The sequence below is a fragment of the Balaenoptera ricei genome, chromosome 13 (genome assembly GCF_028023285.1).
Source record: "Balaenoptera ricei isolate mBalRic1 chromosome 13, mBalRic1.hap2, whole genome shotgun sequence".
Taxonomy (NCBI): domain Eukaryota; kingdom Metazoa; phylum Chordata; class Mammalia; order Artiodactyla; family Balaenopteridae; genus Balaenoptera; species Balaenoptera ricei.
The window spans coordinates 102,438,538-102,465,283 of record NC_082651.1 but is presented as its reverse complement, the minus strand read 5'-3'; the positions used below and the strand labels follow the sequence as shown (position 1 = coordinate 102,465,283).

Sequence of the window (26,746 nt, the reverse complement as noted above, 5' to 3'; positions counted from 1 at the left end):
CTTTTCTTCCAACTTTAAAATATTAGAATTTGTGATGCTTGAATGAGGGGGGTTTAAAAGATAAGGAAGAACAACTTTTCATAGAAGAGACAAAACATCCCGGTGTTTTTATGAATCTCGATGGTTTGCAACATTCCTTCCCATAATTCTCTTGCTTGGCCTCTGTCTTGTCAATTCAGGCTGCCCTGACAACATACCGCAGACGAGGGGGTAGACGGGGGTGGGTGGGTGGAGCTTGAACAACAGACGTTTCTTTTTCTCACCGTCTGGAGGCCAGAAGCCCAAGGTCAAGGTGGCGGCCAGGCTCTGGCCAGGTTTCTGGACGCCCACTTCCAGACGTCTGTCCTCTTGCCATGTCCTTTGTGTGTGTAGAGAGGGCTCGGGGGTCTCTTGCTCTTCCTATACCGGCCCCAGTCCTGTAGGACCAGCCCCTCTGTGGCCTCATTTAACCTTAGGTTAAGCCTCTGAAAGGCCCGATCTCCAAATACAGTCAGCAGGGGGATAGGGCTTCAGTGTAGGGATCTGGGGGACACAGTTCGGTTCACAGCAACTTCCTGTGTAGGAAACTCAGAAGCGTGCAGAAACTCAGCTTTGCCGAGCTTTAGATGCCGGGACCACATGTGCTCAGAAAGGACATCTTAGCAGGTTGCATAGAGCAAATATTTGAATAAGCAGTGTTCTGGCTTGGCCGGAATAAGCAGCGGTAGGCTCTTTGAGTTCTCTTAAACAAACACTAAAGAGCTTTATGGCATAATTTCCTTTCCTCACCAGTTAGGCATATTAGAACAGATTTTTGGTGTGCATTAACGCACTTTGCCACAGCTGACCATTTCTTGACATTTCCTTTAGATTGTCTTCCCAAGATCGATACATGAATAAAATGATGGATTCGAAAGGTCATTTTTTTGGTGAGGTCAGTTGAGGCAGAAACCAACTTACTCCTTCTCAAAATATATTTTCACCAATATTTGCTCTCAGTGAGGTTCAGATGCTTATATTAATGGCTAAAATGAAAAACATTATCGAATGTTTTGAGAAATATCGTAGAGATTCCTGGTTAATGTATTAGGTAATCCAACTTTCTCATCTCCTGATGCTCAGGAAGTTTCCCTTGGAAGCATCAGTGTGACTGCGTCACACGTGGGAACTTCCCTGTCCCCACTTTGAGCACAGCTGGACCCAGAGGTCCCCCCTCCGCCCACCGTGTCGGCTGTGCTTTGCCTCTGTGTAGGTGACAGGAGTATTCCTGGAACGTGGTCTCGATGTCACCTGGCGTCCCTGTCACACGAGTGTCACCTGCTGGTCTCCAGTGTCTCACTGGGAGTCCAGCCCAGGACCAGGGAAAAGGCAAAACGATTCTTCTGCTGCAAAAGTCCCGAATTATAGCTCTTTTTCCATGTATGATTATATAAGTATTTCATCAGTTCAAAATGTTACATGTGCGAAAGAGCTCAGAATTATAAAATGTGTTCCACGTATACACTTTAAGATAGTTTTATTTGCTCTAATTTTTGGTTTCTTTACTTTAAGCTTATAATGTATTCACTCCTAAGAATAAAATTACAAGTGGATTTTAAATACTAAAATAATAAATAAAAATAATATGATAAATATAAATAAAACAATACAAATAAAAACTTGTAATAAGATTACAAGTGGCTCTGCAGTTTCCGCCTCTCTTCTCACTGGTGGTGAGTGGGCCCCAGGCTCGGGCAGGACCCCCGGCTCTTCCCAGACCCCTGACTCGCTCTCTGCTGTTGCTTTGCAAACACACAGGCTTTAGAGTCATTGAGTCTAAAAGCGCTTATATTTTCCCTTAATAATCACAGCAACGCATGTCTCTGTTTTATTCCGATAGTACCTTTTGGAGGTAAACACACTTCCTACACCCCTTCATCTAACCCCAGGCCGCCCTATTCACGCCCTCTCAGCCTCACAACTAACAAATAGGCAGTTGAGACCAAAATAAAATACGTTACATGATTGAGCATGTAAGAGATGGAGACCCTGACCAGCCCGTCAGCCCACAGGGGCAGCATGGATCTTGGCTTCTCATCAGCAGCGACACCTTTAAACAAGGTCAGGACGTGAGATAATCGATCGTTCATGAGTTAACGTTGATTACTTAACAGGTGGACTAAAAACGATTGAACTATACAGAGAAGTGTGGTGCAAAGGGAGCCCGTTTGGGGATTAGTGGAAAGACAGATTTTAGAAACAGAGCTGAGTGTGTGCTCTGTGGCCTCACCGTCTGTTACCTGGGGAACCAGGGGCCGGTTTTTCCCTCAGGGGCCTCAATTCCTCAGACAAAATGGGGGTAAGATGACCCCAGCTTTGCAGGAATTTTGTGTAAAGAATGCACCTAATAGGGTCTGTTTTTATCAGTATCTTTGTTTCCATGTAATACTGCAGATTGGAGCTTTGAAGTGGTGCCATCACTGTAGTAATTAAGCAACGTCCCTTTGGAAGTATAAACAGTCACTAAAGTTTTAATTAAGAAGTTATGTATACATTTTGCATTCACTTTCTGATCGTGCATTTTAACCTAAACTGGGTCTGTTCTCTAAATTTTTTAAAGCACAGAACTGTTACGCTTCGCAGACAGCGCGTGGGCGGCTTGGGCCTGAGCGTCAAGGTATGAGCGCACTGGCTTTTCCTCGACACGCTTTTCCACGAAGGCCCCGCGCTGATCTCAACTGCGCCCCTGCTTCCTGTCTTCCAGGGAGGCGTGGAACACGGAGTCCCGGTCGTCGTATCAAAGATATTCAAAGACCACGCAGGTAAAAGCCGCTGAGTGACTGTGAGCATGGCAGCAGTTTGGAAGACAGTGCATTATCTTACAGGAGAAGATAGCAGCTGTGTGTGTTGCTTGGTTATCTGCCTGCCGTCTTATTTTGTAGCTGTCCGCTCTCCCATCCCTGGTGCCATGCGGCCCTTTTTCGTTTCCCCCGATCCCGTGAGCCCTTAAGAGAGATACTGACTCGCAGCGTGGTGTCAAGTCATCCCCAGGAGACACGGACACGGCAGTGGTTTGAGCTCTGGTTTCTCAGGAAAGACGAAGCACGGGGGGATGCAGTGTGCCCAGCGCCGGTGGTGACGAGGTGTCTCGTGTCACATGGCATCACAGCCGCGAGCGGGAGGCCTCCGCGGTGCTGGTGGTAGCTCGTGAATCGCCGACACAGTGAACCGATGGCTCTGGGAGCAGATCAGTGTGTGCAGAAGTGAGGGTGGGGACGGGATTCCTTCTTGTAATGGGCAAGTGGAATGTTGTACAAACCAAGTGCAACAGTTGTACAATCAAGCTCTGCAGTTGTGGAATCGAAAAGCTTGCAGGAGCTCAGAGGTCCCTGCGTTTGGAGTGAGGGTCTACGGGGAGAATGAGTCAATTCGTCACTGAACTTGGAGTGTTTAGTCATTTCTGCGAGGCCGTAGCCATCTGGCTGGCTGATTAATACCTGAAGGAAGGATTGCTCAAATCCGCTTCTGCTCCTATAATCCTTGTGAACATTCTCAGTTCTTTTTCAAAAGTAAAGTTTTAAATTTGTGGATATGAATATAAGTTTCAGAGAAGAAAGGGAATAAGATTAAAATCAGAAAAGGATTTCATGCTCAGTTCAGGAAGAGCATCTACCTTCTCTGCCGAGGAGGACGCGCACGGCGACGGGTGACAGGCTGCACCTTCCCCGGGGGCTGCGGGGCACACTGGGCTCCCGGCCCCCTCAGCAGAGTCCAGTCGTGCGGATACGACTGTCTCTTCTGAAACGCAGACTCTGCTCTGCAGCGTCTGGGACGCATCTCGAGCAGCTCAGACCCAGCGAGTCCCCAGACCAGGTCGTCATAGCCCCCTGCGTCTCCTGGCCCCTTGCCTCCATCACCAGCAGGCCCTCCCCCTCCCTCTGGGGTCCTCGCCATCCGCTGTGGCCAGAGTTAAGGTGTTTCCCACCGATCTCTTCCTTTCTTCACCGTGGGCTGCTTCTACACCCGAAACTCTTGCATTAAATGCTCAGTGAGCTGTGAGCTTTCAGGGACCCGGGCTTGGTGTAACTTAGTTCGTATGTTCAGGGTCTGGCTCAGGACGTGTGTCTTACAGGCAGGGAGCCCCTTGACTGAGCTGCTGCACACGTCGGTGTCAGGAGGGACCGTAGTGTGCGGGAGCCTGGGCTCCGGGAAGCTGGGCCACACACGGGAGGCGGGTGCCCACGGCACTGGTAACCTGATAACCGTCACTCCAACCAGCAACCCAGCGAGTCAGGGTTTCTCCTGGGAGGCGAAGCGCTCAGGGGAGGTGACGGGAACTGGGGTCCCTACTGCTCCTGCGGGGGCAGCACCCTGCTTCGATCCCCTCCCTGAGGAGGGCAGGTGCCCAGTCGTCCCAGGAGGACAGTCCAGAGGTGGAGAGTTTCCCTCCAGCGCTCACCGTGGGGACCAGCGAGGTCGGCGGCCTGCCGTCCACCTGGCGTTGCGTCTAGGAGTCAGGCGGCCGTGGACCGTTAGAGCAGAGCGGAGCGTAACCCGTTTATTCAGTCATTCATCCACAGACGAACCTGGCCGCCTTCAGCAGCCACCGTGCCGAGATTAGACTCTGGTCTGGGCATTCGGGGCGAACGCTGCCCGTTTTCTCCCGCGTGTCCCGTGGGAGAAAACAGGCGGTAAAGGAACAGATCACAGTACACGTTCAGACAGTGCCAGCTGCTGTGAGGAAGATTAATCAGTGTTGGGGTGTGCAGAGGGATGGATAGAGAATCGCTACTTTTATAGGGCGCTCGGTGGGAATCCCTCTGTGGGCGACAGTTAAGCAAATATTTGAATCACCCAGAGTAAGGGGTGAGCAGACCGTGACGTGGCATCCTGGCGCCGGAGGGGAGGAAGGGTGACAGCTCGGTGCAGGGACGGGCGGGCTCGCTCAGAGGCAGGAAAGCCAGCGGGGCGGGGCGGCTGAGGCGGAGGCGAGGGGGGCGCGAGATGCGGGCGGAGCTGCAGCGGGTCCTCGGGCCTCGCGGGCCTGGGGCAGGACTTGGATTTTCTTTAGGAGGGAGAGGGGTCGTTTGAGGACTTCCCAAAGCAGGGTCATAAGATAGGTCTTACGTTAAAGAATCACTGGGGCTGCTGTTAGGAGAGTACGTTGCAGAGTCTGGGGCGAGTTAGGGCACCAGCAGAGAACCGGCCTTGGAGTCTTGGAGTCTTGAAGGAAAAGCCCCGTGAGGTCCTTGCCCAGCTGTGGCTTCACGCTCCTTGTTGCAGGGTCGCGTCTGGGTCAGGTCGTGGGGTCCCCCTCGCTGAGGGCAGGGAGGCCGCCCATCTTGGCCCGGGAGCCGCGCGTCGTTCCTGGGTCCTCAGGCGTCACAGAGGCTCTCAGATGGCCTTGTGACCGTCCACCCGGAGACTCTGCTGGAGAAGCAGGTGATGGTCTCGTCTTATCCCTGTGAGAGCTCGGCCCCCCGGCTGGGCTCTGGCCAAAGGCTCCGCCCGTCCAGGCCCTGCTGGTGGTCCGGGGTCCTGCTGTTTCCGGAGGATTCCAAGGGGCACGGAGCTTGTTGCTGGGTTCTGTGTGAGGTCCGGCTCAGCCGCTGGGCCTGCTGTTTCCGGAGGATTCCAAGGGGCACAGAGCTTGTTGCTGGGTTCTGTGTGAGGCCTGTCTCCGTTCTCAGGGGTGCGTCCTGCACACCTGCACTCCCGCTCCTGCGAGGGGCTGAGCGCACCTGCCCAGGCCCAGCTGCTCCAGGGACAGACGTCCTCGTCCACCAGGGTGTCCCGCCATGTACCCAGCAGGGCCCGTCACCAGGAATGCTATTAAAACCCCAGAACCACCAGGGGCCATAGGATTTAATGCCAGTCTAGAAAGGTCGCTGCCTAGGTTTTGTGTGAGTGTGGCGCCCAGAGTGAGGACGCAGACTCATGGCCTCTGTCCACACGCTTTGAGCTTAATTCCTCTGTGTGGCTCTTCCGTCCCCTTGCTCAGAAATCTCCCCTGACCCTCTGCTGCTTACACGTTAAGTGCTCAGGCTGGACATCTGAGCCCTTCTCCGTGTTACTGGTGATTCTGCAAACCCAGACGTGAGCCCTGCCCCCGTGTGAGGCCCGGCACCCCGGTGCCCCTCCCAGCCCCCGCCTTCATGCCCACAGGGAGCTCTGCTTCCCGCACACCCGACCTCGCCCGCGAGGCTGCACGCGTGCTCTGTGATGAATGCACGACGGGCACACACACACGTGCACACGTACACGCGCACTCACATAGGTGTGAGGTATCTTGAGTCAGACACACATCTTCTTAATAACATTTTATGCTTCTGGAAAGCAAAAGCAGTGTTGGGCCGTTCTCCAATCCTCCTTTGAATCGTTGGTCACAGCGGCTTGCTGTTAGTAATTACCGCTTTGTATTTTATAAAAATAAGCAAGAGTGAGGAGTTTTTCTACAATTGAATGAAATTTAAATATATTATTTCTAATACTGCAAAAACTTAGAGACCCAAAACAAACTGTGTATAGCAAATAAACGCTGAAGAGAAACATGGATGACAAAGAGGCTTCGAGTTAGAAATTGTCATCTTAACAGCAATTTCTTACATTGGAATAATGCTGCGTGACGTGGGAAGGACTTCCGTTTTCTTTCTTTTTTTTTAACTTATATTTTATATTGGAGTCTAGTTGATTAACAATGTTGTGTTAGTTTCAGGTATACAACAAAGTGATTCAGTTATACATATACATGCATCTCTTCTTTTTCAAATTCTTTTCGTTTTCATCGGGTCTTCATGACTGGACAAGGCAGGTGTGGCTGGCTTTTCACACTCACAGGTCAGGGAACAGAGAAACGGTGGTTCGCCCAGTCTCACTCTGCCAGGAAAGGGAGGCTTAGTTATAAACCAGATTTTTCTGTCTCTGAATCCCGTTCTTCCTCCATACCGTGTCATCACATTAGGTACTAGTAAAATCCGTTCACAGCCGAGGTTTAATTCAGTTATCGTCATAATGTTTCAGTAAGGATTTGGACAGGCAGGCCTGCACCCTGTGACAGGTTTGGTGCTTGTATTCAGGAGACAGATGAGACAATTAGAATATATCCAGAAAATTGAAATAAAAAGTAGGGAGGGGGGAAGTTTGTCCCATTAGGAGGGTAAAAAGAATTAGGATCCTTTAGGCTTTTTTAAGGGGAACAGTCATCGTTACCTGCAGCTGGATGGTGGGGTCATAGGGACGTTTCTGTGACAGCTGAGTGTGGATGGAAATGGGGCGGCTGTGTCCCTCGTGGAGACACTGCACGTTTGCACAGCATGACCGCTACTATCGTCCAAACACAGGTATCACCCCAGGGCGAGGGGACCAAGCCCGTGCCCAGGAGCTGCACGCTCACCCCGACAGGCACAGGGCCGGCGGGGGGAACCTGAGTGCAGGGGACCTCCGCCTTTTGAAGCCACAGCCTCGAGATCCATCGAAACGGGACTCCTCACACTTGCTGAGCCAACTTCAGGGGGACGTCGGAGCTTCCTGGGGTGTGAGGTCCCCTGAGACGCCCACTTTTTATTTTTCTCTAGAATATTCACCTGTATTTGGTGTCTTACAGCCGTGAAATGCCGCCGTTATACAAGATTTGTGATTAACTTCTTTTCACATCTATGACATTTCATTAATTTGATTTTGCTGAATTCAGTGGAAAGCTTTATCTTCCCCTTTATCCTTGCATCCCTCTGGTTCCCTCTCCTCCATCTACACGTCAGCTCCTCATCTGCGTTAATTCTGAGGCCACGTGGCACCCCTCTCCTCTGTCTACACGTCAGCCCCTCATCTGCGTTAATTCTCAGGACACGTGGCACCCCTCCCCTCCGTCTACACGTCAGCCCCTCATCTGCGTTAATTCTCAGGACACGTGGCACCCCTCCCCTCCGTCTACACGTCAGCCCCTCATCTGCGTTAATTCTCAGGACACGTGGCACCCCTCCCCTCCGTCTACACGTCAGCCCCTCATCTGTGTCAACTCTGAGGCCACGTGGCACCCCTCCCCACTGCATAGTCCGAATACGTGGTCCAGGCTTAGGGAAGCAGAGGTTGCAGAGCCCGGGCGACCTTTTCAGAGAATGCGACTGTCTCGCTGCCTGTCCCACTGGTGTCTGGGGCTCAGACAGCGGGCCTTTGCCTCTGTCCGTGTTAACTGTGCGGCCCCCGACCCCAGCAGCAGGGCCTGCTGTTGCCCCATCTCATTTTTGTGCTGCAAAGGACACGGCTTTGGAAACGTAAGATCTGACACAAATATTCGGGCCGGTGTGTCTCACCAATAGTTGCTAACTTCTTTCTAGAGTCTGTTAATATTTAACAGAGCCCTAGTTTAGACGGTGTAGCCTGGATCCGACTGAATTTGTGTAGAAGTAGAGAGACAGTCCTCTCACCTCAGGAAGAGATTGTGGAGCCGGATTTGGAATTTTTAGGTCAGGCTGTCCTGACCCTGCTTCCTAGAACAAACCAGAATCTGCTCCTTTTGCCTCAGGAGCTGGATATATAGGGTGAAGGGAGGCCCTTCCCACACCCTGGATCCAGATGGAAGTGCAGCTCCTTGAGTGAAGAATATTTCAGCATTCTTTCTCCTTCATTGTTAATGAATCAATGAAAAATGTGCTTTTAAAGCTATCAGAATAAGTAGAACTTGTAACAGACAATAAATATTGACTTTGTAGCTGAATGAGGAATGTTGGAACCTGGACAAGACATACTAGATATGTCAGAATCTTGGAAGGATGCATGCTAAATGTTGCAGGTTTAATTTAAATTCCACGTGGGAAGAGCCTTCGTCTTTGGTAGCTGATTGCTAAGCGTGAAATGCAGCAGAGAATTTGGCTGCCAGGTTGCCAGCGTGTTCTTACTGCTGAAGGATCACTTGATGTTAAGATCAGAGGGAGGCAGGTTGGCAGCAAAGAATCCAGTTGCTATGGCTACAGGAGGTGTCTGAGAGGCTCTCCGTACAAGTCCTTTCTGTCCTGGACCCACTTTGTCGTTGCTCCTTGAATCCTCCTAATACCATCCACTGTGTCAGCTTCCACAGTTGAGGGCCATCCTGGAAGATGGAAGTACTTTTTAATTTTAATTTACAAGATACTTAGAAATGGCTGAAATATCTTGAATTACTTAAAGAATTTAACTACCCCCATTATCAATAACACATAACCTCCCAGGGCCCCTTGGAAGATGGGAAGAGAAACCTTGTTCGCACTTCCATGGACCAACATTTAATCTCCCTGTGCAGGGGGGCAGCGGAAGGTTGGAGAGGTCTAGGGATAGAACCAGGGCAGAATTTGGAAGTGAATCCTGTGCCCCTGAGTCTGGTTCTGAGGCAGAGTAAGCGGCTGGCCCCTCAGGGTCTCTCCAGGGTGGGGTCAGCCCCGTGCCTCTTCCCACTGACCGCTCGGTGGTGATGACGTCCACACGTGTTGGGTTCTGGGGCTTCAAGGACTCAGTGCTTGTAAAGGATGATGAAGAGGGTTTTAGTCATTATTAATCCAGATGTTCAGTGCACGTAAGACTTTTTAAGAAGTGTTATCATTTTCTAATACTACCCAGAAGTTTATGTGAATGAATATTTAACAGGCGTCTGAATTTTACAAAGACTAATTAATTTGCAAAAAGAATAGTTTCCGTTATAACACAATTGTATTGCAAACAATGACTAAATTTACACAGTCTCACATAACACTATAGTAATAGCGATTAATTTGACTTGAAAAGGCAAGTATAACAGAAATAGAAAATATCTCATTGTAGCTAGTTTGCATGTTTGAATATTTATGTGGGTTAAAATACATTGCACTGTATTTCCATTTTACATCCTGATGTAATGGCAAGATTACCACAGAAATAAACTAGAGCCACTTTTCAGCTGAAATCCCCAAACCTAGCTTAATCTCACCAAAGAGTTTATTTAGGAACATTAATTAAAATTTTAAATTAAAATCAAGCTTCCATGGTTTTATTTTATCGTCCATTTTACCACTTTTTAATTTGTTTCTTTAGGACTAAAAGTGTCCAACAAAGAGAAAACATTTCAAAGATTTAACTGGGAAGTCTTTTTAATTAGCTTTGCTTTAACGACAGAGACAGAGAGACAGACAAGAGACAGAGACAGAGACAGGCAGAGAGAGACAGAGAGACAGAGACAGACAGAGACAGAGAGACAGACAAGAGACAGAGAGAGACAGAAAGGCAGAGAGAGACAGAGAGATAGAGACAGAGATAGAGGCAGTGAGAGACAGAGACACAGAGACATAGAGAGGCAGAGACAGAGAGAGACAGAGGCAGAGACAGAGACAGAGTGACAGAGGCAGAGAGAGACAGAAAGACACAGAGACAGAGGCAGAGAGAGGCAGAGGCAGAGATGGGGATTCTGAAAGGGCCCCCCTGTGGGGGAGTGTAGATCTCACCTAGTGGGTGACGGAGGTTTTCTGGGCAAAGGCTCAGTGTAAATGAGAACTTTATTAGTTACCTAAAACCATACCATTAAATTCATTAATATAAAGACTGTACTTTATTTTCAATGAAATTTAATACTAGTTAATGACTAGAACTAATATTAACAATTGACATTAAATATTTACCTGGAATTTAAAGAATTCCAGTGTTAATAACTCATTATTTGGTTTCCAATATTTAACCAATGACTTATAAATGAAAACAAATCTTGAGGAAGGCAAAAAAACCTGTGAAAATGTGTTTTCTGCAGGTCTCAGCCTGTCTCTAACCTGTGCTGCGGCTGGACCAGCCCTTGTGGCTCTCATTATGGTCGTACGATGCCTTCAGCAGTAGCCATGAGGGGGCTGAAAAAATAAAAGTTCGTTGCTGACAGGACCTGGAAATCACACAGCACCCCTGGGTCGCACAGCGAGATGCAGGCTGCCGGCAGAGTGCACGAGGCCCGGGGTCCTGCTTTCACTGGGGTCGAGGCCGGGGCCTAGGGTTTCCCGGGATCGCCCTTTATTGGGGAATTTAAACATAAAGGTGGGAACTTACAGCACAGGAAGAGAAAACACAAGGGGCCAAATGGTCAGTTACTGAAATCAACCAAGGTCTCTGAAGTGTGGGGTCCTCGTTGCGGCGCAGGGGCCGGGGCCCTGGCTCTGTCTGCTGTGTGGCCTGCAGACTCGTCGAGGGGAGCAGAGCTGAAGTCGGGCACTTGTGTTACAAAGGAGAAAAAACAGCTGTCAGGGTTTACACTGCAAAATGCTTTACGTTTGGTGCGAATTCTTTCAGTCTTATTATTGAAAGGAGTCATCTCTCTGCCTCTGTGAAAATAGAAAAGTGAAGTGGAATAATGCTGTAGAGATTATACTCAAACTTTACAATACAAAGGTTTTCTTTCCTTTTCCCTTTAATATTCTGGGCACATTTTCTTTAATTAAAGCAGTCTATGTAAATGTGTTCCCAAGAAAGGGGAAAATGCTGAGTGGCTTCTGGGATTCCTATTTTATTGTCTGTGTCGACTTAATGAAAAACGGGGATCAGACTTTCCACACATGTAATGAAATCCTTCATTAGGAGGAAGTGACATTTGTGCTTCTTATTGAACAAGGCTCTGCGTTTACAAAGTAACTCTCTTAATGTGCTTAAAATTAGCTGAATGTTTAGCTTCAGGGGCCGGGCGAGGGGGGCGCTGGGGTTGTGCTGTTGGCGTTTCCCCACACCGTGTACACACGTGCACGCGCGCACACACACACACACACGTGCTCACGTTCTCACGCATCACACATGCGAGCGTGTGCACACACACATGCACACGTTCACCCACAGAGACTCCTGCATGCACACACATCCACACACATCCATCCATACACACATCCTTGCACATACCACACACATGCACACGTGCACACACACATACCCACACTCACATATGCACACGTTCACCCACAGAGACTCCTGCATGCACACACATCCACACACATGCACACGTGTGCACACATACCCACACTCACATGCACGTGTGCACACACATACCGCACTCACATGCACACGTGTGCACACACATACCCACACTCACATGTACACGTGTGTGCACACATACCCACACTCACAATGCACACGTGTGTGCACACATACCCACACTCAACGCACACGTGTGTGCACACACACAATGCACACGTGTGCACACATACCCACACTCACACTGCACACGTGTGCACACACACCCACACTCACAATGCACACGTGTGCACACACTCACACTCACACTCACATCTGCACACACACAATGCCAGTGCTGCAGACACTAACCCTAAAGCACTGCCAGGAGGGGCACGATGTCTCTGAACCTCTCTTAACACTGTTGCCCCTTTTGCGACCCTGCAGCCCACCAGACAGGGATGTTATTCGTAGGGGACGCCCTCCTCCAGGTCAGTATCTTAAACTTCAGTCCTTAGCTCTGTTGCATGTTAGTTCATGTTAGTTTTGAATTGAGACTCATCAATTATTATCCTCAAAATTCTTAATTTGTCATCCTTTCAGGTTAATGGCATTAATGTAGAAAATGCAACCCACGAAGAAGTGGTAAGTGTTTGATATTTTACGGTTTTTGTTCTTTTTATTAGATAGCCTCTTATTCTCATTATTTTTTTCTCTGAAAGTTCATTTCACGAGTGTATTCATAGACACAGAGCTTTAGAAAAGCTTAGAAAGTTTAGGAAGTCGTGTTTCGAAGGGGCCTCTGTGCCACGTCCCTTCACAATCCACACGTCATGGGTCCTCTCCGATGCTGTAAAAGGTAGATTTGGTGGCTGCTATTTTAAAGATGAGAGGGTTGAAATTCGGGGAGTGGGGACCCCGCCCGGTGACCCGAGTGGAGCCTGTGAGGGTCCGCACACCGGCCCCCTCTGGCTTTGTGTGCTCGTCGCCTTGGAGGACGTCTCGGGACGCTCACCTCTGGTGTGTGTCCGGGATGCTGGCCCGTGGACATGGGGGTCACAGGCTCCGCCCCAGCACCCCTTTGCAGACATGAACCTTGCCCAAGGTCAAGTCAGGCTCCAACACAGCATATTAGTAGGTCGTTAACTAGGTGAAGAATTACTTTAACTTGCTCCAGGCACAGAGGAAAGATTTGCAGGTGGGACGACATGTTTCTTGGTCTCAAGGGACTTGTAGTTTTAGGTTTAGGTTCAAATGGATGACGTGCTCTCATCTATTTACTTCCTAAACTTAACATTTGGGTTAGTTTTCAATCTCTGCAAAAGTTTGCTTTCTTAATGTGAGAAAATACATAGTAATTCAAAAAGAGACAGTGTACACCTAGGTAACTTTATCCCAGCCCAGGGAAAGTAAAAAGCATTCATCTGAAAAGAAAGACTTTTAATTTAAGTAAATGATGTGTAAAGCTTATAAATGGAGCTGTTCCAATACTTGACTGATACAAATATACTTTTTGGACCAAATTATCAAATTACAAGTCTACAGTCTTATGTGACACAAAAGCCATGATTGGAGCACTGCTAATGACATACAATCTCAGCTTTTCAGACTTACGAAGTTCATAAAAATATTAAATTTGTAAAAGACCTCATAAATCACAGTTTCACACCGTGAAACTCATTTTTCAGAGTAAATTCTGGATTCACTTAATCCTAAAAGAAAAAAAGTCAGTTCTGCTCCACACAAAAGATCCACAAAATGAGCCTCATACTGTATATTGTCTCCTGCTTTGGAAAAGTTGTACTGCTTTCGGGCGACAAAAATGTGTTTATTTCCCTCTTTTTAATACACCGTGTGTCCTCATCCACATCAACATGTAATATCGTAGCCGACGTGGCAGAGAGTAAACTTTCCATAATTTTATTGGGCAAATTCTGAGACATCTCACTATTCAGAGAGGAAGGAAAAATGATGTTTGGAAATCACTCAGTCTCACCTGTGTGCAGAGGTTAGTGATGCCTGGGGGGAAGGTGGCGCGGGGGCAGCTGGTCCCCCTGTGGGACCCCCAGGCCCTCACGTATGGCAGGAGACCTGGCAGCAGAGTCCCCACAGCAGAACCCAGACCGATGTCCAGTGAGAGTCAGCGCAGGGTCAGTGCTCCGTCCTGAAGGGTCTCAGAACGAGAAACATTACGGAACTTCATTTTTATGCAACATGCTCAGAATTTTTTTTAAAAATCTCAAATGTTAAATTAACTTCGAGTCCAGAATGGCAGGCCAGGGTTTTAAGTCCCATGAAAACCATTGATTACAAACTGCCCTAACTGATAGAACGTCACAGACTTGTGTTCTGAGGCCTCCTTTTCGGGTCGAAATGAGTCCTTTTTATACACGTTTTATTCATGCACAGCAGCTTGGCTGTCACTAAGGTCTCAGGACAGAGTCTGAGTTCTGGTGATTCTGAACTCGAGAGCCCTTAGAAATAAAGTCTTCACTTGTGTTTAAGAAATGGTAGAAATGGAACCTTCCAGGCCTCTGTTCCAAGTGGCAGCCAGGCCGTCACCCCCCAGAACCCCCGCTCACGGCACCTCGTGGGCCGTCACTCGGCAGCTGCAGCTGCGTTTGGTGGAAGGCGTCCTGAGGGAGCTGAGGCCGGTCGACGGTTTCTCCAGGTCGCTTGGCAAGTACGTGTGGCCCCTCCTTCCCCTGAGTACCGCAGCACCCAGCAGGCGTCAGCAAGGCCTCTGCCCTCAAGGATGAGCCTGCTCTCGGGCCCTGGGCCGTCCGGCTTCCTCCTCCCCACGGCAGCCGACTGACTCCCGGCCCCCCACCTCCTCACATCTTCCCTCCTTGGGCGATGGTCACCTTCTCTCAGTCTCTGCTCACATGAGAAACTGTCCCGAACACAGGAGGTTAAGGCAGCCCTTCCGTCTTGTTGGAAGGAGCCTAAGTGCTATGGAAAGAAACAGGCTGAAATAAGTAGGTTAGGTAGAGGGAAGATCGATGGATAGAAGGTAGGTAGATAGACAGGTAGACAGATAGATAGACAGATAGCTGATAGAACAGGGGTGGATGGGTGAATGGATAGAAAAATAGACATAGAGATAACCGACCAACAGTATTTTCTCGTGCATGAGTTGGAAAACTGTTCAGAGACGTGATTCTCAACCCTGCTGTGCACGAGAATCACCTGACACCCGCAGAGGTTTCAGCAGGTGGCTTTGGTTCAGCATCACTCTTCCCTAATTCCCGGGCCTCAAAACTAGCAGGGTTCAAAGTCATTGGAATGGGCATCTACACTCCCAGGAAAGTCACCGGTGTGCTTTGTGGGGCTTCGTTGGTGCAGTAGCACCGGGGGCAGGGGAGTCTGGCTCTTGTTCACGTGCTCACTTCCTCCCCTGGGGCCCGGTCCAGGCCGGCCTTGTATAAACTGCTGCCCTTGGTAGCAGAGATGCACGTGTCCAGCCCCTATGGCCTTGGGAGACAGAGGACACTCAGACTCTGACGGACGGGACTCTGTGTTGTAGCGTTGACCACGGTCGAGCATCCAGACCCTACCTGAGCCCAGTAACCAGGTAGGAGCTTTTCCACGAGGAGAGCAAACACAAAGGGATGTGTGTGATTATCCCGCTCGCCTCCTCCAGACGCCGCCTAGAACCCCATCTGCCACGGACACTTCCGGCGCCTGGGGTCTTCGGGCGGCGGGCCCGGGTGGCAAGGCGCCTGCCCGGGGCAGCGTGGATATAGTGCAGAGGTGTCTCCGTGTCTGTGGCACGACGGACCGTGAGGTGCGTGGGAAGAGCAGCGTGTCCAGCCGTGGGCCGCGCCCCCATCGGGATCCAAGCCAACCGCCCGCGGGCCTTGCCGTCTTGGCAGCAGGGGCGCTCCTGCGGCAACTCGTTCTCACGTCACAGGTGCCAGGCCCAGCCCTCGTCTGTCTCTGGGGCCACTTCCCGCTCTGGCACTCCGCGTCTTCACAGACTCTCTAGGGGGTGGCCTCGTGTCCCCGCAAGTTGAACACACACAGTGTCACGATGCAGCTGACCAGCCGGGGGCCGCGAGGGCTGGTGAGATGCTGGGGGCGGGGTGACAGAAAGACGGACGCCCGGCCTGGCCCGGATGCAGGTCAGGGTCCACTACTGCCGCCGCTTCTGCTGGCGTTTGCTGACAGCCAGAACCTCCAGGAAAGGGAAGCGTTGGCTGTGTCTGTGGTTGTAACCCAGGTACCAGGAACGTGTTCCGTTTGTTCTGGGAAGGAGAACGCATCTGGAGCCATGGTTGTCGTTGTAGTTCTGTGTGTTTATACTTACAATAAAGTACGGTTGTTACTGGCAATTCACGTGCTTTCTGCCGGGGCCAAGTACCTACGCTGGCTGGCGGAGGAGGCCGCATCTTCCCGGTCTTCCATGAAGCACGGCTGTGGTTTCCTGTTTGACCCCAGAGAAGCAGTCTGGGGGTTCCCACTTGACCCTTCTTGCCTGATAGGCCTGAGTCAGGAAACTAGCCTGGAGATTCTACCAGTTAGGGAATATGTCTGTGCAACCCTCTCTTCAGGGAAGGGAAAGAGAACCACAGGACGTGTTAGGGACAGATGTGAGGTGGGTCCAAGGCGAAGGACACCGGTCACCTGGCCGACCTCAGCATCCTGTTCTGACTCGTGGACCAGGGCAGGTGTTGGGTGTCCAGGCGCCAGCGCAGACCCGGCGTCTGGAAGCGTTGCTCTCACAGAGCTGTCACTGGCTCCGCACGTCCGTGTATAGAGGACGGGGGGATATTTGCAGAGAAAATGTTTGGCAGTCTTTCTTCAAATGGACTTAGACTCTCCTTTATTCAAGGGATGGTGAGACTATGAATCAGCTCGGTTCTCAGCACTGATGGAGAATCTACGGCTCTGTGTAGTGATAACAGGTCAGGTCTCTGCCAGCCTGGTGGAGACATTTATCACTTGCGCAGATCAATTACAGCTGGAATATATTCCTCATCTATTGATATTTCAGTCCTCAGGGCTCCACGATCAATCAGTCAACACCACACCCTCAGCCCTCCTGCCCATCACGGGAACCAGACCACCTGTGCTGGTGGTTACCTGCCGCTGCCTCTGTGGCTCTGCCGTCCAGGGTCCTGTTGTCTCTTTCAGATTCAGGAAACCAGTGTCAGTGGAAGCATAGCCGGTTACCACTTCCAGGTCTGAAGCAGTCCTCTGGCTCCTGTAAATAGGCTTCATGTGAATACAAACATGGGGTTCAAATATTGAAAGAATCCTGGCAAAGCGAAGAATACACGCTAAAATTATATATAATATATAAAATGTAAAAAATATATATTAAGAATGAATAAATGCATATGTTAAGTTTAGTTTGTCTAATAATGTAGTGTGTTTAGGCAGAAGCGAGTGAATTCATTTTCCAAAGGAGAGAACAGTGTGGCTCTGTCTCTGTTCAGGTAAAAGGTGTTTCCCGACTCCTGGGAGGACTCGCTCCTGCCCTCAGACCAGGGCGGCAGTCCTCCGGGCCCGGAAGAATGCGGAGGGTGCAGTCCAGGCGAGAGGGCTCACGGGTCGTTCGATGAGGGGGTGAAGTCGCTCACTCGCCTGAAGCAGTTCTCTCCAGAACCGCACAGGAGTGAGTGCCTTGAGCTCCCTTGCCAGCCAGCAGGATGGGCACCTCGGCCGTCAGACACTAGGCAGCTCACCTCCCCGTGGCGCTCGGGCTGTGAGTGGGGTCGACGCTGGCTGCGGGGACCTCAGCTCCATGAACTGCTGTGCTTTGTCTCAGGAAACCTTCCTGCTCATTGTGGCTGTAAGTACGGACGCTGAAATCATTTACAGCAAAACAGCCTCTATGTTCAGAGTGTCCTGATTGTACAAATGAAGCATTTGAAAATTCATATAGCAAAGAGGCAAAACACTGTTGAGAAGACACTGAGCTGCATGCGGTTCGCCACACCAAGCAGCTGGGAGGATCCCTGGGTTCTCACCACAGGCACTGCCACCTGCCGCTGGGGGCAGAGGGTGTGTTCAGGGTGATGGCCGGGCCCCTGTGCGTCTGCAGAGAAGGGCCCGGACGCAGATGGGCAGGCGGGGGAGGCCTGATGAGCCTCGGGGCCCACGTCAAAGGGCCTGTTCCCGGGAACCTGTCCGTGAGTGCAGAGTGGACCAGCCCAGGGGTCGCTGGTCACCGTCAGGTAGAAGGACACTCAGACGGGGGGTGAAGGTGCGTGTGCAGCCAGGGCTCTGGGGGCGGATCTGGGTATTTAGTGCAATAAAGAGGTGGTGAGGGCATCGGCACCATGAGGGCCGGGAGGGCGGAAGTTACTGGCAGGCGGTAGGTCTCGGTGGGACCAGAGAATACGTCCGTGGAGCTGGAGGCGAGAAGGGCAGGCGCAGGTGTCGGGGCTTGGCGCGGAGCGTGGAGGCAGCGGTCCAGACGTCGACAGTGGTGGTGTTAGTGAGGGGGAGTCGGGGGGGGACCCAACCCTGCAGGTGACGGCCAAGGGGCCAGCGGGCCAGCGGGTGCGAGTGTGTGTGTGTGTGTGTGTGTGTGATGGGGTGTGAGCCTCTGTGCGTGTGTGTGTGTGTGAGCCTATGTGTTTGTGTGTGAGTGTGTGTGAGCCTATGTGTTTGTATGTGAGTGTGTGAGCCTAGGTGTTTGTATGTGAGTGTATGTGTGTGAGCCTATGTGTTTGTATGTATGTGTGTGTGAACCTATGTATTTGTATGTGAGTGTGTGTGTGAAACTCTGTATTTGTATGTTTGTGTGTGTGATATCCTATGTATTTGTATGTGTGTGTGTGAGCCTCTGTATTTGTATGTGAGTGTGTGTGTGCGAACCTCTGTATGTATGTGTGTGTGATCCTATGTATTTGTATGTGAGTGTGTGTGAGCCTCTGTATTTGTATGTGTGTGTGTGTGAGCCTATGTGTTTGTATGTGATTGTGTGTGTGTGTGTGTGATCCTGTGTATTTGTATGTGAGGGAGTGTGAGGGGGTGTGAGCCTATGCATATTTGTCCCACATAAAACCCACATTCTCTCGAAAGCACGTGGAACATTCACAGCAATTGTTCAGGCCACAAAGGAAGCCAAGAATAAGCATAATATAGGTTATGTCCTCTAAGCAAAATGAAAACTGCTTTTAAAAATTTTCCACATATCTGGAAACTATAAAAATAGTTATACTTGTGTAAAAAGAAAAGCTAAAGGAAAAAATACAGACATGAACAATGTTGAGACACTTCATATAGAAATTATGGGAAACAACTACGTAATGCTTAGGGGAAGATTAACAGTTTTTAAGTATGTTCATTAGAAAGCAAGGAGGTAAACAAAAAAGCGCCATTTTTTACCTCAAAAGTTTGAAGAAAGAGCAACAGAGTGACCCACAAGGGTAAAGAAGGAAATAATAAAGATGAAGGTGCACATTTTTAAAGAATCTCAAAATGTAGATGACAAGCAAAAGAGACATTCAAAATACCGAAAGTTTATCCCAAGTTTGCTCGTGTAGTAATACAGGACAGAGAAGCTCTGAAAAGAATTCTAGAAATGTTAGTGAAGGTGCATGTGGGGCTAGTGATGCAGGGGGTTGTGACCCTCTCAGCAGAGACATGCGGGTGGAGGATGGAGGGGGATTCGTCCCTGGACATTCGTGAAGTGCAGCCCACCACCCGTGTGAAGGAGCAGGACGGGTCTATGTGCTGACGTGGGGTGAACTACAGATTCGATTTTAGGCAAAGAGAGTGATTCGTCTAATGGGCATGGTTCCATTGACGTGAAAACAGGGCCAAAGAAGTGGACAGACAGTACACGTGGTGTAGTGTGCTTTCCTGCATGTGCCTCTTTGTTCCCACGTGGTCATGTACCTACACGTGTGGGCACAGGGCCAAAAGGCACACAAATTGTGAATTCTGCTAGATGTCACCGAAGTGCCCTCAAGAGAGAAGGCGTTCTCGCAAATGCGTAGACGATCTCTGGAAGGACACGCAAGATACACCAGTAGCCGTGTGTCTGAGGTGTCCATCCAGGGCTCTGGCATGTGAAAGACACCCATCCTTTCGTCGTGTATCTGTTTGTTACTTCCTATTCTAAAATATCCAGTCATCATATTTCAGTTACAACATTTTAAAGCTGCGCTGGTTCCTCAGTCATAACCATATGGGATGATTTCTTCACTCCCTGGAAGGCGTCCCAGGTGAGGCAACTTTGGAGACTCCCTGGAGAAACTCCTCTGAGGCCGCAAGGCTGCCAGCCCCTGTCCCGGACCGAGTGTGCCCCAGATTCACAGGTTGGAGCAGTAGCCCCCGGGTGATGACGTCAGGCGGAGGAGCCTTTCGGAGGAGAATCCAGGGAGATGAAGTCATGAGGGTGGGGCCCCGTCCAGTAGGATTAGCATCCGTGTAAGGGGGGGACGCCAGAGCTCGCTCTGTGCCCTGTGAGGACACAGCGAGAAGGTGGCCGTCTGCAGCTAGGATGAGGGCCCTCACCAGAGCCCTGACCCGGCTGGCACCCTGACCGCGGGCTCTGCCTCAGAACCGTGGCAGAGAGTGTCTGTCGTCCAAGCCCCAGCCTGTGGCTTTTTGTTGTGGCAGCTCAAGTAGTTTACCTGAGACACCCAGCAGTTTAAATGGTTCGAGCGGCATTTTAAAAGCTTGGGGAAGATTCATACGAGAGTTGAATCCTTCCTAAAAAAGAAACATGTCTGACTCACTGGTAAAACTTGGCGGCCCAGCAGGTGAGTCAGAGGTGGGAAATCGGAACCTGCACCTACTTTGTCAGAGCAGAGCAGATGTGCCCGGTGACGGGGACGCAGGCAGGAAGGTGCCGGAATTGCTGGTCTTAAATAGATGCAAAAGCAAGTCCGTGTCTCTCTGAGGCGGAGCAGGGGCCCCGCCATCCAGAGCCGAGCGTGGAGTCAGGCTCCTTCCCGACACCCGTCAGTCCGAAGGTCGTGGTCTGAGGGGCAGACATAGCTTTGAGGTCATTCGTTGAATTTGGAGGCATTAATGGTCAGTAGTCAAAATATTTTTTTGCAGACAACACATACATACTTTGAACTAAGTTGAAAAAAAAGAAACTGGTGATGAAGTAAAACCTTTGCCTTGTCCAAGCATTTCAGAGTCTGGAAGCATCAAGGCAAGGTAGACACTTGGGATTTGAAAAATAATAATACGTTGAAGTTAAGCCCACTCTTTAATCAAAGGTGCACCTGCCTCATGCTCTACTGTTGTTTCCGGATAAAATTAACTTGTCCAAAGTGATGTTTCTTCAAGGGCCTGGGGAACAACGCTGAAGGACTGAGCCGTGTAAATATGTGAGCGAGTCTTTTGGGGGCTAATTAGCCTTTATTAGATAGATTTTAATGCTTTAAACTCCATTTTATCTCCAGGAAGACTTGTAAAGTTGTTAAATATATGCTCACTTATTGAGGTAGGGGTGCGTGTGTGTGCGTGTGCGTGTGCACACGTGGGCAGACCCACATAACAGAAGCAGCGGGAGAACTTGACCGCAGAGAGGGGCACACATCTCAGGCTCGTGCTGTCCAGGTGACACCTGGTCTTGAATTTAAAGCTCCATGAGCCCCCAGGACGAGGCAGCGGGTTTCACGGGCCGAGGCAAAGGGGAGGAGCTCCGGCTCGGGGGACACGGAGAACGTCCCCGGGGTGACGGGAAAGGCGTTTCTGTGGCTCTCCAGGCAGAAGCAGGTCATCCGCAGGGGCGTGTTCAGGGGAGGGCCGGGGCCGCGTGGAAGCATCGCACGCGTTCCCGATGGGACGCTGGGGGCGCGCACACGTACAGCTTCTTACTCCGGGCTTTGGCTTTGGGTTACAGGGGAAGGGCCTGAACCGTGGCGATGGTGACACTGCAACCGAGAAGGGCAACGTGATGCCGTTAATTTCTCCAAAACTAAAATGTCGTTTAAACTTCGAAGCTCAGATTTTCGGTTTGCAGTGTCCAGTTAACCAGCTGGCGTGTGTCGCCAGCGTCTGAAATTTGTCCTTTGCGCTCCACGCGGGTTTCTCACATGACTTGAGTTTCCGGGATGGCGTGGGTAGAGTGTGCAGGGAGCCCGGCCTCAAACCTCTGCTGACGTGTGAACATGTGTGTAGCTGAGGCGCCGGAGTCCTGTACCTGGGGACATACAGCCATCCTTTTGTTACGGCAGGTAAGGCTCGCAGGGCTTTCAGAGTTTCAAAGGTAATCACGAACACTGAATTCTCGGGAGACAGGCGAGACGTGTAGGGATTTATTTCTATTTCTGTGCTGGTTGCTTTGTGATGGTAAATTAGCTGTCTTTTGTCACATTGACAGGTGCATCTTTTGAGAAATGCTGGCGATGAAGTGACCGTCACTGTCGAGTATCTCAGGGAAGCGCCATCATTTCTGAAGCTCCCATTAGGTAAGGGGGAGGGGAGAAGTTCAAGGGTGCCAGGCAGCACATGATTTATCCAAACGATATGTCACTGGCAGGAGTGTAGATCGTTTCCTGAGCTCATATTCCGAGAGAGGAAAGACGCGGAGAGCGCCTCAGCATTGCATGTTCCGAAGACGTCCTACCCTTCAATCCGTCCACAGACTTTTTTTTTTTAATTTTATTTATTTATTTATTTTTATTTATGGCTGTGTTGGATCTTCGTTTCTGTGCGAGGGCTTTCTCTAGTTGCGGCGAGCGGGGGCCACTCTTCATCACGGTGCGCGGGCCTCTCACTATCGCGGCCTCTCTTGTTGCGGAGCACAGGCTCCAGACCCGCAGGCTCAGTAATTGTGGCTCACAGGCCCAGTTGCTCCGCGGCATGTGGGATCTTCCCAGACCAGGGCTCGAACCCGTGTCCCCTGCATTGGCAGGCAGATTCTCAACCACTGCACCACCAGGGAAGCCCCGTCCACAGACTTTTTAAAAGAGGGCGTCCCCAGATGGCCCTTTGTCAATGAATTAACTAAGTTGCCTTCTCAGGTCGCCTCACTGTGGCTGTATTTACCTACACACGCACATGCACACATCTAGGAACAAAGTTTATATTTAAGATATCTATGTTGACATGAGAAATATTTAATGTAAAAGAGGAAAGAACAGTAAATCTGCACCGTGATGTGTCACCGTCGCCCATGTTTTCCTGCAGAGCTTGTAATTCTCTACTATACCTGATGTGATCCAGCAGGGAAGTGAATCAAAACAGGTATTATGACTGATTCTACTCAGGAGCATGGCTTTACAGAATTTATGAAGTTACCGTCCTTCCTTGATGTAGCGGCAGGGCCTCTGTTGGGTGCTGACCTTGGAACCAGAGGGGCTGTGGGCTGAGGTCGGGCCCAGGGGCTGCAGCTCTGCTGGCAGCTCAGCGCCGTCCAGGCTCACGGGGACGCGGGGCCCCCTCCCCCCGCAGCAGCCCCTCTCTTCTCTTTTCCCTTCTTTCTCCGGCTTTTTCTCTCACATGAAGGAACAGCTTCTCTCTCCTGGGCTGACCTTATGGCTGGTATCTTCTCTCTCTTTTCCATCGTTCCCCTGTTCTCGGAGCCTCTGCTGCCACCCCCAGGCCTGGCCCAGCTCTCTGGGGCCACGGCAGCTGCTGAGACCCGATCTCACCTTCGAATCCACGGTCACAAAAAGGGCCATTGAACTTCTGGCCCTGCTCCTCATCCGTCTTCCTGAGTAACCGAGCACATCGGTTTCAGCAGCACGATTTTTGTCCCCATCAGACCTCAACCTGGAAACCACGCTGCTCACCGATCTAAGGAAAACTGGCAATCACCCCACGGGTGTGAAACTACATCAGTAGGATTCATCACACGTCCTGACTTCTGAAAAGACCAACGTGAGAAATGAGGCCACAAGTTCAAAGAGAAATAAATGCTGTACACAGCACAAGAGTTTACTGGGGTTTCACAGTGACTCTTCCAGAAGAGGGTAAAAGGCCCACGGACAGCCAACCCCAAGCGTCCGCCTGGAGCCCAGGTGTTTGGCGCGTGTGCGTTTACAGCACCGTGTAGCCGAGGGGGGCGTGTGCACGGCCCTGCCTGGACATGCCTCCGGCGGGCACCTCTGTGTGTAGAAAGCTGCGCTCGCCTGACGGTGTGTCCGGGAGGGCACAGGAGGCGGGAGGGGTCTCCCCTGGAGACAGTCAGTGCCGACTTCGATTATTTTGCATAGATTCAGACTCGTAGACTTTTTAGGAGGTAGAATTCCCATAACATAAAATTCCCCATTTTCAGGCGCGTGCTTCGGCCGTTTTAAGTTTTCACTGTGCCTTCCAGCCATCACCACTACACCATTCCAGAATATTTCCATCACCCCAAAAAGGAACTCTGTACCAATCATCCCCTCCCCCAGCCCCTGTAAACCACGAATCCACTTTCTGTCCCCCTGGATTTGCCTGTTCTGGACGCTTCGCGTAACTGGGGCCGTGCAGTGTGGGGCCTTTCGTGTCGGCTTTCTTCACTCGGCATGTTTTCCAGATTCATCCACGTGGTACCCCGTGTGCAGGTGTTTCATTCCTTGTTTTAACTGAATAATTTCCATTATTGGGAGAGACCGTGTTTTGTTTCCGTCTTCATCAGCCGACGGGCAGGTGGCTTGTTTCCACCTGGGGACCGTTGTGCCGGTGCCGGTGTGAGCGTTCATGTACAGGTCTACGTGGACGTGTTTTCAGTTCTCCCGGCCACACACCTGCGAGTGGAGGTGCTGTGTCATACGGCAAGTCTGGGTCGGATTGTTGAGGACCTGCCACGCTGCCTCCACGGCGGCTGCACCATCTCACGCCCCACCAGCCCTGCACGAGGTCAGCGTAGCTCCTGTAGATCACAGCTCATTTTTTTAGGTTAGGTGTTTTTGTAAATGCTCGTTGAAACTATTTGTGTTGTATTCTTTTCCAGTAGTTGTTTTTTGACACTATTTTTATTATTAATAATTATTGACACTGATTTTTTTTAAATAACGGGTTTAAGTAGTGATAAGCAGAAAAAAATATTACAATGTTCAGATTTCTCTTTGGGGATGTAGATGAAAAGATGCTCATTCACCAGCAGTGAGTTGATAGAAACCTAGAGTGCATGAATGACTGTCAGGTTACAATCCACTCACTCACTCACTCATTCAGCCTCCCCTCGGGGTTGATTTGGCAGAGTTGGTCCCTCCAGTGAGAGCATCTGGAGAATGAAGGAAATTAGGAATATTTTGATTTCGCTCCCAAGTCACTGATAAGCTAGTTATGGAAGTAACACATGTGCCACCAGGAAGGAGCTGCAGATAGAAGATGCAGTAAGAAGTAGGTAGAGGTGCTGGCAGAACGGACTCTGGGCCCAGAAGCAGTTCTGTGCTTGGGGAGCTGGTCGCAGGATGTTTGGAGGGTTAGGAGAACGGGAAGGCAGCTGGGTGCTCAGATGCAGTGAGAACTGCTGTTCAAGCAGAGTTAAGTTGTTGTCATGTTCTCAGGCCTTCTTGGAGCTGTTCAGTCCATTCCTCCGCCCGCAGGGACGCAGTGTGGAGTGTTTTACAGACGTGTCGGGTCTCACCGGCGCTCTGGACACGGGGGTGGGAGTGGGTCCATTCCTCCGCCCGCAGGGACGCGGTGTGGAGTGTCTTACAGACGTGTCGGGCCTCACAGGCGCTCTGGACACGGGGGTGGGAGTGGGTGCACAGAAGTGCATCCCTCGGATTCCATGTCAGCTTCACGTGCTTCTTTCCTCAGGAGTGAGGAAGCGGGAAGCATTGCCTACTTGTTACGACTGGTCCTGCTGCCGGGCCGGCCTCAGTGTTTCTCTCCCCTCCCCAAGCACCCAGGTGACCTGTAACAGGCCCTGGATTTTGCTCAGGGGTCTGTAAGGGTCTCCTTTCCTGTATTTCCCAGATGCTTCTGACTCTCACAGCAGGGAACTTGCACAGTCAGGGTGCCACGTGTGTCGCAGCACCCCGGAGCGAGCGGACGGAAAAGCTGCCCACGCTCATATTCTGGCCAGAAGGCATTCGGGTGGGGTCTTAAGGACGTAGAAGAACACAGCCTCCCTCCTGAAGCTGTTCGCTGACATTGGAGGTGGCCTGGAAGCGTCAGTGTGAAGACCCATGAATTTATCTGATTTTGTCGAGCGGTTTAAAGCTCTGGCTGTCCTGTCTCGTGTTTAAAGGGAAATTAGGTTGATGGAGCGCCTGCTTTACCTGAACTCTGCCAGCTGCTTTGAAGGTGCGCGCATAAACGCATTCAAGACTTTTCAAGGGGAAAAGTGAGATCACAGAAGTAACTTGCACGATATCCCACTACTTTTCCTCATCTGTGAACTGGTGATAATAATGAATAACAATCACACCTGAAGCTTGTGTGTCGAAGTAGTAACTACAACAACATCGCGAGGCTTTCAACTCTGTCCTCAGTGACACGGGTGCTGGTGACACGTGTGTGACCCGTGCTCGTCCTGCTCCGCGTGCGGGGAGATGCTGGTGCCTGCAGACCCTCAGACCTGACGTGGAGGTTGGGCAGGACAGGACAAGGAGGGCCCGGGGTCCCTGCTGTGAACCCCCCTCGGCCCCAGCCAGTTACCGTCATCTGGGAACTTTACGCCGGTAAAGTTTTTTGTCATTTTCCAAGAAAGTAAGAAATCTGGATTTTTAATGCAATGCCTTGGCTTTGATCAGACAAAACCGATTTGCAGGTCTGACTCAGTTTCACCTGCCAGTTTGGAACCTCTGCCTAATGTGATTTATCCCCTGAGTAGTTGGCTTTTGAAGGCTAACGCTGGCTTTGAAAATTTTCAAGCTAAAAGAAAATGAAGGACCCGTGTATCAGGCTGGCACCCGCTTCGGCCGGGGCACCCCTGACCCTACACAGCCCGTCGGGGTCCTTCCCGTCGCCCATTTTGATAACGGGAGATGCGGGGTCACTGGCTTCTCCC

At 50.6% G+C, this 26,746-nt stretch overlaps 1 protein-coding gene across 17 annotated transcripts in view; it reads left to right on the top strand.

Moving 5' to 3' along the window:
• Nucleotides 1-26,746, top strand: part of SNTG2 (syntrophin gamma 2) — a 214,388-nt gene that overhangs the window by 81,441 nt on the left and 106,201 nt on the right. For 12 of the 17 annotated variants that reach the window (XR_009506382.1, XR_009506384.1, XR_009506385.1 and 9 more), the window contains exons 3-7: nucleotides 2,579-2,635; nucleotides 2,723-2,780; nucleotides 12,325-12,368; nucleotides 12,481-12,522; nucleotides 22,178-22,265. Coding sequence is in view for 10 of the 17 variants with exons in the window: in XM_059942324.1 (XP_059798307.1) it covers nucleotides 2,579-2,635; nucleotides 2,723-2,780; nucleotides 12,325-12,368; nucleotides 12,481-12,522; nucleotides 22,178-22,265 (289 nt within the window). In the remaining 7 variants the exon portion in view is untranslated. The remainder of the gene's footprint in view (nucleotides 1-2,578; nucleotides 2,636-2,722; nucleotides 2,781-12,324; nucleotides 12,369-12,480; nucleotides 12,523-22,177; nucleotides 22,266-26,746) is intronic. The other 5 variants (XM_059942327.1, XM_059942323.1, XM_059942331.1 and 2 more) reach the window with 5 other exon arrangements.